The 17,192-nt window shown below is 36.2% G+C and overlaps 1 protein-coding gene across 1 annotated transcript in view; it reads right to left on the reverse strand.

Annotated features, from left to right (window-relative positions):
- Positions 1-220: 220 nt before the first annotated feature.
- Positions 221-17,192, reverse strand: part of SMC1B (structural maintenance of chromosomes 1B) — a 36,561-nt gene continuing 19,589 nt past the window's right edge. Inside the window, exons 15-25 of the mRNA XM_054214695.1 lie at positions 15,935-16,041; positions 14,095-14,236; positions 12,491-12,636; positions 11,093-11,246; positions 9,577-9,675; positions 8,504-8,660; positions 7,594-7,748; positions 4,898-5,049; positions 4,578-4,647; positions 816-926; positions 221-543 (exon numbers count right to left, since the gene is read on the reverse strand). Of these exons, the coding sequence (XP_054070670.1) occupies positions 433-543; positions 816-926; positions 4,578-4,647; positions 4,898-5,049; positions 7,594-7,748; positions 8,504-8,660; positions 9,577-9,675; positions 11,093-11,246; positions 12,491-12,636; positions 14,095-14,236; positions 15,935-16,041 (1,404 nt within the window). The 3' untranslated portion in view covers positions 221-432. The remainder of the gene's footprint in view (positions 544-815; positions 927-4,577; positions 4,648-4,897; positions 5,050-7,593; positions 7,749-8,503; positions 8,661-9,576; positions 9,676-11,092; positions 11,247-12,490; positions 12,637-14,094; positions 14,237-15,934; positions 16,042-17,192) is intronic.

Here is a 17,192-nt window from a genome sequence, read left to right on the forward strand (position 1 = left end):
CACAAAAGAGAGGGACTGTAAAGGTCTTGACCAGTGGTAGCACTCATTTTAGCAGTGCACTAGCGATATGGCTAAACACATTACTTTACCTTTCCTAAGAAAAGCAAGAGGCTTATTCTTTGTAATAGTGTGCTTATGTGAACTTGTAATGCTTTATCTTAAGGCAAAAAGCTCCCAAAACATTTGAAGAGAAAGCTTTGCATACCTGAATGTACACGCTTCAGTCACAACCGCTGGTCGTCTCTTACTTGTTAACAAAGCTGTATCAACGAATAACAGTTACTTCCTTCAGTATTTTAGAAAACTGCTTTGTTTGAAAGCTAAACGTTTCTCTATCAACCTCTAACAGCCACATTCAAACTCAGAATTTGTAACAGTCAGCTTTATACCCAGTTCTTGCTGTCGTCACCTGGCCCCAAAATCATCCATGCTTTATTCTGAAGCCGAACTGCGTTTGTGCTTCTCTGTTCTTTCCTGCTCATCGATGTCTGGATACTGAGTAAGATCCAAAGTCAGAACTCGACTGAACATCATGTCATCATGCTGAGAAGAGGAAGGAGCATACAATTTCAAACATTTATGTTACTTGAAATAAGTGTTTCATAAATGACTATGAGGTACAATAATGAGCTTGAGTTACCAAACTGATCTTTTCATCAAGCTAGTACCTGCACTTATTTCTGAACACAAAAGCAATTCAAATCCAGCAACACAACTATGTACATGATTCACCCTCATAATACTTAAGGTGTAAATCAGTACCTCAACAAAACCCAGTGTGTATTATTTAACAAAATTCGGTAATTAATTGTTACCTCTGGACACACTCCAATCAATGCGTCTGCTCTGCAATAAAGCTCTTCCTTTAGAGAAATAACTATCATTTGAAACCGCTCATGTGCCTGTTCTCTAATGAAACTTGATACCTTTGGAAAGAAGCCAAATATTTCAGCGAGTTAGTTCTGGCAGACTTAAACCATGCTATAGTTAGGGAATGAGGAGGAAAGACCTGAACTACGTTAGCTGCAGAATTCAGTTATGAAATAAGCAGGACAAAATGAGAAATAAAACCCTCTTAAGACATACTTTGCATGTTCTTAAGACAACCCCCTCAGATTTGCTGCTTTTAGAAAAATGTGTAAGAAAATAATCGTTCACTCCAATGAATAATGTTTATATAAAAAGGCCAGTGCCAATGAAAAATGTTTTACTTAATGTAACTGCAAAGGAAGGTGGAAATTCCTGAGTAAGGAAAAAAAGTGTGAAAAGGTTGTTACTGGCTGTATACTAAGAGCTTAAGTACATACTAGTTCACTGCAGACAGCAACAATCTTTTCAATGATCAGCAAAATAAGGGTACAAATATTAAGTTATAAATTGGTGACTGAATAAGGCAGTATCCCACAATATAAATTAAATGCTGAATAAAAGAAAACCAGTACATTTTTAATTAGACTTTTGTCTGCACAGTTATATCTACATGATATGGAAGTAATTTTTTATTGGAAGAACTGCCTTGAGTGAGTTACATAATTCACATTCATTTTACAATATAATTACAACTACATTATTGGAGATCTGCTTTAGTAAATCCTCGAACGGAAAGAATGGAAGGAAAAAGACTTAGTTTAAGCATAAAACCTGGATAGCAGTGAGTACTAGCAACATAAATTTTTCCATAGATCATTTTTGCTCACTTGCAATATTTAATTCCCCTGTCTGAAGGTTTTGGTGCTTTCCAATAACAACTGCATCTCACAGATAAGGAAAGAGATAAGAAAGACCCCAGGAGCAGGGAAATGTGAAGGGCATTGTACTTGCAGATCACTGCAATTTTGCCTTTGCTCTTTCTGCAATTTAGAACACTTTTCACACATGCTTTAAAAACAACCTAACTCTCCTTTTAACAACACCTAGATAGACAATGAAGGCAGTTAAAGGAATTTTCTAGGAAACCACTATTTTATCACCCTCTTCCTGCATTACATAGGCAGCTGCCGTCCAAGCATGTTACGCATCCCAGCCTGTGTCACAGGTTGCCTGCTTCATGTTGCTTATGTGAGAAGAGCAGCCCTTATAGTAATCCTGCCCCAACCCCCCCACACTGCATCTCGTCTTTTTCCTGCCTGCTGCTCCTGTGACTTTAGAAGGTCAGGAAGCCCAAAGGGATTGTTCTGGATGGGGGCTATGCAGGTGGGATGCCCCAGCCTGACAGGAGACGGGCATCTCGAGCCTTGAAGGTTACAAAACGGGTAGAAACCCTATTCAACTTCAAAGCATGAAGCTCAGCATAACTTTCCAGACAGATTAGATGAGCCCCAAAGACTCGACTCAAGGCTTAACTGCCTACTAAGGCAATTTCAGGGTTAACCCTAATGTGTAATATAATTCAAGTTTAATAACTCTTGGGACACAAAATGGCATTTATGGATGCGATTTTTATAGGATACATCAGACCAGAACTTGAAATACTGAAACTTTCTGCATTAATGTTCTTTATTTTTGTGAATACGCATCTTAAAACCACACATTATTATTGCTGATGCGTCAAAACAAAATATGATACTTTCAAACTGCAAAAATACTACCAATTGAAGGTTATAAGCCTAGGAACCATTTGGCTAACAACTGTTGATATGACCATCTTTTGTCAGCTAAGAATATGATTTTCCTCTGAAGAAAAGTAAAACAGATTTGAAATTGAGAAACAGCTGCATAAAAGAAAAGTCAGCTATTTTTTTTTATAGTGTTCTGAAGAAGAATGGTGCTTAGCATATTTTTAGGTATAAAGTGGACATCTCTTCTGCCAGATATGTCAGAATGAGCCTACTCTGAAAGGCAAACTACCTCATTGCTGTGTCTCTCATCAGCCGAGTTAATGCATCATTTGTAGTCTCTACGGAAAGTTGGCAACATACTGGAAATCATGAACTTCATGGAATGTGTACGTCATTAATGACTGGTGCATCTGTAACTGCAACAGGAACTTATGTGGATAAACAAAAGTCATCCAGGAAGTGACCTGCAATTTTGTTAAGCATGAACTGGGACCCCTGCCCTGCTCCAGACAGAACCGTGGAGAAATTTTACATTTATATCCAGAAGACAACCTCAGAAGTCTGCAGAGATAGGAAGTACTAATCACCAATAGACTGCAGCTTTGATGAAAAGCAAAAATGTGAAACTTAGCATTAAATAGTGTAATAGAGGACAAGACAGTAAACCTGAAGGCAGCCTGTGTAACTCTAAGATACAACGAATCAGAGCCATTCTAACTCCAGAATTAACATCCAGAAAACACAATACTGGTATTTAGCCAGAATACCTGATCCTCAACTGTTACATCAACTCATAGTGGTCCTGAGTGAAAGACTAATAACTAGAAAAGTATCCTGTTAGGAAGTGATCACCTGACACGTAATATTGTTTCTAATCGTGTCACTGGGAGCCAAATCCTAAAGCTCGCTTAGTTATTTTCATTATAGTCCCATTACTTCTAATCTGGTGCTGCTGAAACACACTGAACTGAGTTAAAACAAACTCAGGGCGTATCATCTGCTCGGAAATATTGGATGATGGGTATATCCTTCATGGACTTGTATCCCAAGGAATACTTAAGGAACTCAGGTTCAGGAAAATACTTCTCAAAAATGTTATGCAGAGTCAGCAATCTCTGAGAAGGAATTCTATCTGGCAGTCATAAGGAGTGGAATTTCCCCAGCTCTCTATTATAGAAGTACCCTCCAAGCAAACTCTGGTGTACTTGATACATCACAGTTAACTCCATTAGGAGAGGGAAGAAAAAAAAAAAAAGAAAGAAATAGTTTGGTGTTTATAAAACTGCTTTTGTTTAAGCTCTACCAAGACTGACGTCACTATTAATGCAAGTAGAAATACAGCTTTGAAGATCTTCCTGATTCCTCTCCTACATACAATCTTGTTGTATTGAGTCTCCTCCTCCCAGAGGCTGACATCTACAGTTGGCAATCTTTACTGTTTGTATTCTATCATAAATTTTTGTTACAGTAAGTAGTTATTAGCAAAAAATGGAAAGAGAAATTGAGAGGAGGACAGGAAGCTATTTTAATCAAGCAAGAATTCATGTGACTAAAATGATGGGAGTGATAGCCTTTAATTGGTGTTAATGTAAAAATATTTAGTAGGCCAACTATATAAAATAAATACTCCAGTGACAGAATGACACTCCTTCCTGCTTCTTAGAGGTAAGGGAACTCAAAGGCATTAAAAATTCCAACCAAACAAACCCAACCAGCAATTCACAAGTGGCCTTCCTCTCAAATTGTACCATGTGTAGTCATGCGGCATACGTTCACACTCATGACCTATTTTTCTCAGCTTCACAGTTCAGGGACTGATTAAAACACACTTAGATTTATGAATTTAAACATCTCATACAACCATTATCTCAGTCATAAACCAAATGTATTTTTAAAACAGGTTAAGACAGTGTAATCAATCTCTTTATCCCAACAACCTGTAATGAAAAGTAGCCATCCTTCTACAAAAGGTATCACTGTATTGTTGATAAAAGGATAAGGTGAAAGGGACCAACTTACTTTATCAATATTTGTGTTATCCAGGGCAGCATCTATCTCATCTAAAATAAAAAAAGGTGCTGGCCGAAAACTGTAGAAAACAAGACAGTATTTGCATTTAGATGCAAAAAAATGTTAATAAACATTCTAATTATTTTAGCGATTCACTAACTCCATCACAAAATTTTTATGAAAGGTAATGACAGTTAAAGAGTAAGGACTTTAGTAATGTTTCAACACTCCATTAGCAGATTTTTTTAAACATGCTTTTACGTGCAACACCGTGTATCTTCCTGCCACTCACTCAGCTGCATACTCAGATAATCCCATATTTCTTTTACCTGTGTATAGCAAACACAAGAGCCAGAGCTGCCACAGATTTTTCACCTCCTGACAAACTGTCCATTGGCATAAAGCGTTTTCCTGGCACCACGCAGTTAAAGCCAATGCCTTCCAGATATGGCTCCTCAGGATTTTCAGGACTAAGGAATGCCTGGAAATGCACACATTTCACTATTAATAGTGACATTTATAAAATTAATAAGATGAATACTTTTTAGTTTTAAATACTGACTGACTAAGCTAGTGTTGAAACTGCTAAGTCAGCTTCATTTGTAGGAAACACCTGTTCATCTATACTATAAAATTTCCCAGTGAATACGTCTTTGTTAATTAGCCTCCTAGCTCATGGCTTGTTAACAAAACCATTTGTGAAATGGCTCCACATATTTGTTATTTACAAACTTTCAACCACTAAATAAACTTGATTTTATCACCTCTTATGTAACTGCTTTAATATTTTTTTAATCATTAAAATTTTACACTTCAAAAGCAGTTTTCTTTTTTGTTTGGAAGTAAATATACTTCCAAAATTACACTTTCTTGTGAAATGTTAGTTTTACAAAATCTAGTTCTGGGCTGAAGACAGATTTTAATATAGGTAGCCTTTTTCTGTAATTTGTATCCTGGTTCCCAGGTCCAAAAATTAAAAGTATTATTTTGAAGGAATGGCCATTTTACCAAACCATTAAAAAGTATGATGGATAAGCTAATTGCTACACGGTTTATTTTTCCCATTAAATAGAAGAGACAATAAAATAATACAGCCTCTTCCTCTCCACACAAGTGGATACAGAGAAAAGAAAAATTTCCATACTTGACACTCATTTCAAATAGCTCCTCTTGGATCACACATAAAAAAAACCCAAACAACCCAAAACACTACATGTACTTTCATTTAAAATATTTTCTGTGGTAAGTAGTTCTGGAAGTAAGATATAGCACTTGCAGTATGTTTGTTTTCTTGGAGGTATGCATATTTTCCTCTTTTTTTCTGCTGAGAGAATGCCTGTCATTGTTATTACATTGTTCCTCAGACTGTAAACAAGTCAAATAGCTTGCAATGGAACTCCCAGTTGTAGGCCACTGCTTTTATCTATGCAAGAGGAAGTTTTCAGATGTATGGACACTGTTAGCAAAAATCATCTTGTGGCTTACTAGGGTACATACATTTCTTGCTTATCAAGATATGAAAGGAACAATACTTCTCGCTCCCCAGAAGAAGGAGGGAAGAGAACTGATGGCAAACCCAGCAGTGAATGTGTATGTACAATTTCTTAGGCAGCAGTTTCTTTTGAAGTACTTCCAACACACAATGTACTGATGAAATAAATTTTTCCTGAGCAGTATATTCAGTGCACAAATGTTCCGAGTCCAGAATTTCTGGAAGTTAAACTCACTCAATCTACGAAAGCCTCTCTTTTTTGAGCTGGATAGTAAAGCATTATTAATAAATGTTATTAATATAATAATTTTAATGAATATTAATTTTAATATCAGAAATTATCATGTTAAAAATAGTTAAGGTTGCTTAAAAAGTATCGGTTCAAGTTGCAACCTAGGCTACCTTCTCTGATGGCAAAACTCAGAGCTAACCGTTTCCTTAGCTAACCAGAGCAGTCGCCACACACAGAGCAATCATTTCTCTTCCAATGCAATTAGACCAGCTTCCTTCAGCTGCTACGTTAGTATCTAGTAGGCAGTTTTCGCTTCCCAGCTAACCACAGGATAATCTTTTGACCAGGTTACCACTTTGGCTCAAATCAAAGTACAGCATCGCAGACCTCAGAAAGAAAGCACCCAACTAATTATTTTTGGCAATGCATCTGGAAAATATTGGTTGTTTCAGAGTGACACAAAGTCAAGACCTGCCTGATGTAAAGTCTAGGGGAGAAGGTATGTGCCCAGTAATCATGAATATGCTTCATTATTATCCTGTCCAACCTAGAAGCAGAAAGGACATATTTAAAGATATTTAAGGTGTTCACTGAATATCTGACTCTGAGGGAAAACACAAAATCTGAATTTTAAGACAGGCAAGAGTTCAAGCCTGAACCCTTTAAACATTCTACCATCTACAGAATTTGATGTACCCAAAGCATTTGGGAGTTTCCTCTTTGCTTAATACTGGAACACTATCAAAGATTAATACAATTGTGACACAATTTTTCTACAGGTTTCTTAAAAGCTGTGAACATATTAAGTCTATCTTCTAAAAACATTTATTTAAGTGAGGTATAAGAAGCTTCAAAACCTCATACAAAACACTAGCACTGAAATAGTGATTTATGATTTTTAGTTTTATCTATACTAATGGTTGTTTTTAATTACTTATTATTGGTATCAGTAGATCTGTAAACCAATGTTATTTTTAAATGAAGTACTCAAATATATCTCACATTTGTGTCATGATAATTTCCAAGTCTGCCGAATACAGCGTAAAACTGACCCAAACTGAGCAGCTACCAATTTCGTTAACACTTTAGATCATGTTTCCCTGTTTAATGTCAAGCACGCTTTGGCATATTACCTATTCCTCCTCTGACCCTCAATTTCTGAAGTCTTTATTACTTGTGTGATTTTTTTCTTCAGGACTGAAACTGTCTTTGGAAACTAGAAGTGTTACTAAGTTCTCTTGTTCCGAATAACAAAGCATCAAGTAGGCCTTTTAAGCCAAGCATCTAAGAACATGACACACCTGAGCACCACTGTTGCTGTAAAGTTTCTTGTAGATCTGATCAATAGCTACGGAGGTGTGCTCAAAGCACCGGCTAAAAAGCTCGTATCTCTTTTTTTTCACTTGTTCAAATTCTTGCTTGCATGTTCTGGCCTCCTTTCTGCTGCTCTCAAAAGCTATGAAAAAAATTACTGAAATTACTCCATAATAAGCTTCTAAGCAAATACACAGAACAAATATATATTGTATACCTAACAAGCATCAAGGGAAATATTTACTGCAGAACAAGGTTCTAAAGCATGTACAAGGAGCATATCGATATTATGAGTTTTCTGCCAGATTTCAAATGGAAACCCCAAAACCTGAAAAGCTGGGATGTATTCAATCCAGTCTATGCCACATTTGTCTGGAGCAATTAACAAAATTCTTCTCCTAATTCCTTCTGTAAGGTGAGTAGCCTTAAACAGCACCAGCATTTACCCGTTACAGCTTCAGAACTCCTTGGTTTTCTTTATATGTTAATGTCTGCAATGCTCTTTGAGGTTACCAATAATTTTGCAGTAATGCTCATGCCTGAGTTCTGGACAACATATGTACGTTCCTTCAATTATTTAAGAAAAAACTAAAGAATTTTATGATTGAAGTCAATAATTTTTAGGAAAGGAATAAAAATATGATGTCATTTGGCCAAAGTATCTTTCTACTTATTCAAACTGTATTGCAATAAAATACTGCAGAGTAAAGTATATGTTAATAAATTGTTTACATATAATTAAAAAAAGACAACTGAGGATAAACACTTGAGCACAAAAAATACCTTAATATCTGAAAGAAGCAAAGCCAGTAGGACTAACCCCAGAAAGAGGAATTTCAATTCAGGTGAAAACTCTCACAATCACAAAAGAGATTAATATGAAAGACTCAGCGTTACCATCTACTGATTCTTGGAACTTGTCACGAGCTATCTGTAATTTCTCTACTGCTCTCAGATTTGGAGCAGCTGTCTTCATTATAGTACGCTCTTTAGATTTTATTTCCTGCTGCATCTGGTTCAGTTGATCCTCTATATCTTTATCAGACTCTAGGTCCTAAAGAAAAAAAAAATAATACCAGAGCAATCAAATTTGCTTTTAGGCCAAGACATTTCAACATGTACGGCAAACACTCATGGCTTCTGGAAGAAATAGCCCACTCATCTAATAGCATGAACTGGAAACACAATAAAACGAAAAACTCCCCTCTGAGACTTAGTTCTCAGAACAAGTTTACTAGGTCCTAAGCATTGTTCCACAAGATCTTTAAAAACACAACAAATTCCCTTCAGCCTAGAAGTCAGGTTTAAAATACAACACAGGAGAAGAATTAGCTGGGTTCACTACTTGAAATGTAAAGAAAACCTTTGAAGACAGGTTCTCAATGAATTCTTCGAGACAAGTTCCAGTGACAACAAACTCATCCCTTGCTCTGTACCTAGCCTCTGATGCTTAATTATTTTCCTTATGATTAAAAAGGAAAAAAAAAAAAAAAAGAAATACAAAAACTGCTGAGAAAACATGACCTGATAGACTGTGACAGAGGGAAGTATGGTTAAATCTCAGCCTCTGAGAATACTACAGAGAAAAGGTGGTACAGCCCCCCTGGCAACCAGTCACTGTTTGTAGAGTTTTGAGTCATAACCTTTAGTGCTGGAACTTAAAAGGTAGAAGGTAAAGGAGGAAGGAAAAATCAGTTATATTTACTATTTCTCCATTCTATTTTCATAGTTTAGGTAAGTTTTAAATTAAATTTAATTATATGGAAAAACTGACCTATCCAGGAATCCCATACATTAGTGCTATATATGATTGCAAAAACAAAATACACACACACATACTTAAGCTTAACAGTGTTTTTAGTAAGTTTCATTCAAAGACTAGGCTGAGGAATAAATAATTTCAACAAATAAAATATTTTAAATAAAAATTTAAAAATTGATCTCTAATAATTTCACACAAAAAAGATTACCTTCAGGTCTTCTGCTAGGCTACTGTAGTCGATCTGAATTGCCTCTTCCCTTTCATAGATACTTGATGTAGTCTGAGTGTCTTCTATTTCAGTTCCTAGCTATAAACATGAAGGACATTCCAGTTCAAAAATATGACCGTTAACTTTTAAACTGTTAGAACTATAGACTAAAAGGATATAAAATGAGGAGACAATGATAAGATGGTATGAGGTAAACTTATTCCATAGCTCCTCCCCTAGCCAAAATGGAATTAACAGTCAGTTAAGATCTTATGAGTCTAAGTAAAAAAATGCACCTTTTAAATGAAAATGAAAACATCTGCTAATTTCAATTTGAAGCTAAGATGAAAGCAGCAATGCTTTATTTGTAATATATTTAGAACAATGTCATACTGTAAATCTCCTGATTGGAAAGATTTACATTCCCATAATAATTCAATCCCCTTTCAAGGAAAAGCTCTGAAGTGCACAAGTCGATGCATTTCTTCCACTCAGTTGGCTTCAGAAGAAACGAGTAGCTTCAATTCTGTATGGCAAAATCTTCTGGACACTGTAAGCTTGGAATTCAAACAGCTATTTTCCCTTGAATGAAACATGTGCTGCATGTCGTTATCAGTCCCTTACCCACCAAGATTCTTTCTCAGAACCAAATCTTACTGGTCCTCTCAGTGCCATTAATTAGGAATCTAAGTTGTTATTCCTACTGCTCACCTCCTTGGTTTTATCTCTTCCTTATTCATAAACAGTGACAGCTGAGCTTCCTACGTACTCTGATGATTAGCAGTTCATGTCCTTTCCTCTGAAGGCTGCCTACCTCATTGCCTTCACTTTGTCTTATGACCCACTCATTCATACCTATCCTCCAGCAAAAGTACTTTTCTAGAGAATGGGGTGAGCAAGACTCCTTCCAAATTCATAGACTTGTGAGAAGTCCTTCAAAATCCATAGCTCTTTTCTTTTGTAACAGTGGAGAAAGCTTAATTTCTCCTCACAAAAGGTATGCTGGAAAAAGGGGGAAGACGGAGAAAAATAACGAGGGTCAATCCTCTGATAGCAGGAGTCTTTCTATTTTAGCCTATGCCTGATTTCTGTGAATATCTACATCTACTGAAAACAAAAGGATTTTAGACAGCATTTATATTATGGATGATTAACCAAATATTATCTCAATCCATGTATTGCCTTATTTATTTACATTTCTGAATTGACTCCTGTGTGTCCTCTTACATATGTATATCTAGAATACTCCAACATACCAATTTTCTTGTACCACAGCAGTTTTACATATTTCACAGGAATACCTTTCAGGCACAAACAAAAATACCTGCAAACAGTATTTTTGTCTACAAAAATCCTCCTCTTGAATGGATGAGGCCTGATCACATGAAAACAGTGTATTTATTTTAACATTACTATCTAAGACAATCAGTCCTGTAAGAAAAAGATAAATTATTTAAATTCAAGACAGAATAATTGCTCCTCTGTAACGTCCATCTTCTGTAAACATTTTAAGTACCTCTACTTCACTGATGTCATCCAGTGATCCAGACAAGAGCTTTATTTTCAAGTCCTGCACCTTGCATTCAAGAAGTAGGTTATGTCGTCTTAGTCTTTTCTCTTCCAGAGAGGTTTCTAAAGCTGTAGCTTCTTTTTGTAATTTTGTAGCTTCCCTATATACACAAAAGGCACAAAACAATTAGAGAGCAGAAGCATCACTGCCAATAACATCCACAGCCATACAGCATGAAAAACGGTTATGAAGCACAGAGGGCTTCTTCCTCTATAACCACCATCAAACATGAAGGAGAATGGTACTTAACTTCTTCCATCCCCTTCATTCTCCCAAATTACTCAAGAGGGAGCTGGGAACCACGCACTATTCTAGCACAGAAGCTAACACTCTGCTATTCTGTGTTAACTCTAAACTCTATTGCAAAGTAAATGCCAGTAGCACGGACACAGCTTCAGTACATTGCCAAGTTCACATTATAGCATGTTCAAATATCCACCTTTCCTAACTACAACTCAACTCTCTTCCGCTCAGCTCTGCTGAACATATATGGAGATCTGATCCTTTTAAAATTTAATCAAGTATCTTTTATCATTATTCTACTTGAAATACACCTTGATTCTTTGCAACAAATTCCTTTGATAGCATTAAGTTGCTAAATAAGACAGAGACATGTGTCTTATATTTTTAAAATTGCATGCTTATAAAATGAATTACTAGGCATATAATCTATGAGTTTATATGAAATTCTACAAGTTTACATATGTGCCAACATGTTGGATTTTTTTTAACCATAAAGACGACTCCTGATTAAAGGACATTAAACACATCAATAATAAGCAAAATTAAGAAAACTGAAGTATAAACTGTCCCCAAAGCAGTTGATTTAAAAGAACAGTAAAGATAAAATAGTGACCTAAAATTAATATTAGTTTAAGGCATCCAACACTTGAAAGGGCTGGAGAAAATAGGAACACTGAAATCAGAAAAAAAAAAATGTCTCATTAACTGAACCAACTGCACAACTCAAAAATATAAAACTACCAGCACACTTAATATGCCTCCCTCAATCAAGTTGTAACTTAATACATACTTATCAGAAGTCACTATATATTTATCAGCAATCACAATGAGACCTAGCACTAGGCAGATAAGAAGATAAATGTTTTCTGTATGGTCTACGGGATAGTTCTCATGAAATAATCTCATTCACATTACTTCTGGGAACTATATAATGAATTAGAAACACTTCTTAACTAATACATACTATAAATGCAAATTACCGTGTCTCTAATGAATCTTTCACAAAAAAACAGAACAAGAGAAATTCAAACGTCTGATCACTAAAACTCTTCTAAATATTATCACATTAATCATTTTCCCAGGAGTACAATTAGTAATTACCTATTGAGAGTTAACAACGTCTTTCTGAACTCTTCAACTTCGTTTTGGGCTTTTATAACCTCAGATTTATGAGCACTTAATCTATCCTTAAGATGTTGCTGCTCCTCCGCAGTTTCATTCACTGTTTTTAGAAGCTTTTCCTCATCCTGCATAGAAATATTTACATTTTTAACTGTTCACCAAAAATCTTGCTATGGAAACTGTATTACACAGAAAGAAAGAGATAAAGTTTAAACCTGTTACAATACATTCAAATGTGTTACAGCACCAAATCTGAAAGGCACTAAGAAAACAGCCCATCTTATACACAGGCAGATCCAGTTGTTTTGTATACATAAGCACAGCCAGCTCTATATTTCTGACTCTACCAGATTAAACTATAAAAACATCAAACAAGGCAGGGATCCTAGGATGCCTATGATCCGCAGGCTACCCCCTTTTCCTCAATTAGTCCCTTAGCCCTGCAAGAAGGATCCCATCTGCTGCACACCTACAACATATTTAGCAACACCCAAGCTAAACTGAAATCCTTTAAAAAGTATCGTTCATTAAAGATAAATTGTGAGGTAATCCACAGAGAACAAAGAACCTGTGGAGGCGCTCTAGAAAAGTCTCCTCCTGTGTAACCCATACCACTGCTAAATTGGTAGAAATGAGGTGCTAGAATACAGTAAAACTAATGCTACGTGCATGGAGACATGGTCCTTAAGAGACTAATATTACAGGAGCTTGAATCAAGACTTACTGGTGTTGCAGTATCAGGACAAAGTATCTTCAGAATTTAATACACAATATCCCTCTCCAGGACAAAAATATCTGAACTTGCTCAAAGTCGTATTTCAGAAGAATTATGCACACAGGCATGAAGTCAGACATTGTTTTGCACATCACTGACTTAAGGATGTATTGTTTTTCCTCAGTATCAGAAATACATATCTTCTAACGTTAAAACACAGATTTCAAATAATGCATGTGGCATTTTTTGCCCACTGCGGGGCAGTTTTACATTTCACTTTTGTTTTTTATTCAAAGCGCTATTACACATCTTTTCTCCTTCACTTTCCAGCGCACCACAAACACAGTTTATTTAACATGCAACATTAACACAGGAAAAAAATTTACTTATGAATAAAGAACACTACGAAGGAAGAATCCGTATTACTTCAACTAAAAATCTAAATTAGTTTTCATATAATTATTTTAAGCCTATTGTTGGCTGTGGAGCACCTTAAAGATGCAAAGCACCAGAGTTGTTCACTGTTACTCATAGTATCTTCTAAAGCATCTCAGCCACATTATACTAGTTTTATCTGTAGTCATATACTGCATTTTCATATCAACTAAACACAATATATGAGTGTACATACAGTAATCACACATGTAACTTTTAGTAAGCTTATTTTTAATAATTAATAATTACCCTAATATGATAGGTTATTCCAAGGTTAAAATGACAATACGAAACTGCATTTTAACAAAGTCAACACTGAATTAAGCCCTAGAAGAATTACTCAACAGAATCAACCACGTTTTTTCAAAATTGTATTTCAGTGTATTCTTTCTTCTCAGCCCCAGACAGAGAGAGATATATATTTTACAGTTACCTTCTGCAGCCTGATAATCTCAGCTTCATCTTTATGAATGGTCTCCCTCAACTTGCTGATTACGTTTGTTAATTTTTGTAGACGATCACGATTATATTCCAGCTGCATGTTTAGTCGTGTCTTCTGACTTTCAAACTCCAGTCTAGTCAAAGTACAGTATTTCAAAAGAACACTTACAAAGCAGACTGGTAGCTGTAATTTCAAGTTGTTACAAGATGCATTTTCACTTCGACTATTTAGATAGCATTTTTATATCTTCTATGCGAACACAAAAATTTGCATGCATTTCGATCATCAATACCACTACCCCACATCATGTGGGTATACTGAAAGTACACAAAAAAAAAATTACAGTAGTAATAGTTCAAAAAATACAATATAAAAATATAGTATGGCCACATTCAATGTGGAAAATAACATTAAAAGTTCAACTATCTCAGTAGGAATGATGTACCTGTAAATGAAACAGATATGAGCTGGGCAAAAGCTACACTGATGCTGTGTATTGACGCAATGCCAGCGCTCCCTGCTCAGCCTCTGTAAGCCTCCTAGTTAGCTGGCATGTACGTTTATCTAAATATTATAAAGAATCTGTCTCCATTGGGAGATGGCAATTAAGAAGCCTGAGACCAGAGCTTTTTAAGCCATATTCAGCATTGCTGATCATCTCTCAATTGAGAGACCTGTATTTGTTTATAAGGGTACAGAAAACTTCTTCAGATGTTGCTGTGAGAAAGGACTCAAGTAAAACTAAATGACTGTTTACAGAAAGGTCTCCTCTCAACTGTTACTGTCTGCCTCTGAGCTTTGAGATTCGCAAATGATTTACTACTAGTGCTGCATCTGTTGTTTTGAGGCAGACGGGTTGGCACAACACCAGCTCCAGGCTCTGTAGACCTGGTCAAGAAGGCACCATAGCACAGGCTTACAGGACTAATGATGGCCAGGCTGGGCACAAGCAAGGCCAAGGCTGTATGTGCAGCGCAGCACAAGGCCACGCAAAAAGCTCCTCTTTTCATTGTTCTGTTACTAACTTCTTACACTTTACCAGACTTCATCACTTGCAAACATAAATAAATGACCAAATCACCTCAGCCAGCAGGTGCTTTAACTATAACTGAATGCACTGCGCTACCACCTCACTGCAGCCCTAGCCAAAAACATACGTTTGGACCAGTTTCCAAAAACCAGTCAGAGAGTCTCTTAGCAGCTGAAGAGATAGCTGAAAAGAAAATGGAGTTCAGCGCAGGCCATTACACTAGTCATGTAGAAAAGGTGTCTTTTCTATAAATAATGTCAGGAAATGCACGAACTATCATCTGCCTGAAAATGCCTATAGTACAAAGAGATAGTTCATTTTAACATTCTCAAAGATATACATTTGCTTTCCTGTGACATGTGCCTGTTTAAGGGGAATACCAGTTGAGGTTGCCCGTGAGAAAATTAAGATCCTGCTTTCCTTAATAGTATGTTCCTATACCAAATCACTGCATCTTACACGCATTTCTCCTTTAAAATTTTTGATGCGAGTGAGCCTTCATGCCATGCTTAATCTGTGATATAACCATTTCCCAAGGTGGATTTTGGAAAACTATGCTATAAACTTGAAAGGTAATATTTACTATTTTAGTAGCATTAGTGTAGAAAAACAAGGCAAAGAAAAGCGTCACTGACTCTCACTGTCCAATAAACCCAAACTACTAACTAATCTTTGCAGAGATAATATAACCTTTTACAGTCTTCTAGGTTTTTGTGGTATTTCCTGTGATGGAGTTACTCATTTACCAGTGTGCCCAATCTAATACAAACCACTTTTTAACATTTCGAGTACAAATACCACCTTTTCTTATCAATCTCCTCTTGTTGTCTCACATGTTCTTGTTCATACACACGAATATTTTCTATACCAATTTCTTCACAGAATTCCCGGAAAACAGCATCTTCAACCTTTGAATAAAGGGAAACGGAGCAGAAAACGTTTATACTATTCTGGCACTCATGGAAGTAAAACATTTAGACAACCACTTCATGCTACAGGCTAGAGTTTCAAGGTACTTAAAAACCAGACAATTGGACTACTGAGAAGTAATCTGTACTTGACATTTTCAAAATACACTTTCAGTACAAATGCCAGATACAAGGCACATGATCTGCAAAAGGTAGCTATGATCTAAGCTCTTCTTGACAGCACCTGGTCATTCCAAAGACAATTAAAGTCATCACAGTGTAACCAATTACCCCGGTTTTGCCTGCAGTTCCCACTCAAATGAAGAAGAGAAAGCTGAGTGGTATACAGGATGCTAATCAGATACACCAGGTTTCTTGGTGTAGTTCCATTCTTCATTTTAATTCATTTAATTTCAGGTGATCCATAAGTATGAATTATTATGTTCCATTTATAGCAAAGCCACAGCACAGAATCTCTCATTTCGTAATTATACAGTATATACTAACAAAAGCTTCAGCCAAAACCAGTCCTAAAATTTTAACAAACATTTAAGCAGGGAAATAGGGTATATGGCAGGACTGAAGAAAGAAATTGCAACAGCTTAAAGCCTTTAAAACAAAACTCAATGGACTGAACAAAATTTTAAGAGAATTTTACAGCTCAAAACCCAGTATCTTCTGTATTGTTTTGGTATGCAGGCTTGTTTAACCAGATATCAAATACTACATCAAATCAAGTTTACTACTCAAGTAACACTATTCTTCAGAAAATGATGACCAGCCTCCATTTGCCTTTTTTTTTTTTTTTTTTTTTCAGAACAAGCAGAAGAAAAGCTCTCTCCATGTGGAATTCTTAAGGCCCAAACATAAATGACTATCTCAATGTTTGCAGATGACGGATGTCTGCACTCCCTCATGCCTGTACCACAAGCAAGACAGAGAATTTGGCTCCTTTTTAGATGCAGAACTCCAGCCATACATTAATCCAAGAAAGACTGATGAGAAAGGTTCAGAGGCCAGGAACTAAGTTACATACGTACTATACACCTCAAGTAATTCCAGATAGTGCTGAAGAATCTCTCTTTCTCTAAGAATCTACATTTACACAAGCATCTAGGTGCAGGAATGAGGATTTTCCAGATAGAACTGCA

Source organism: Rissa tridactyla, chromosome 1 (genome assembly GCF_028500815.1).
Source record: "Rissa tridactyla isolate bRisTri1 chromosome 1, bRisTri1.patW.cur.20221130, whole genome shotgun sequence".
Lineage (NCBI taxonomy): Eukaryota > Metazoa > Chordata > Aves > Charadriiformes > Laridae > Rissa > Rissa tridactyla.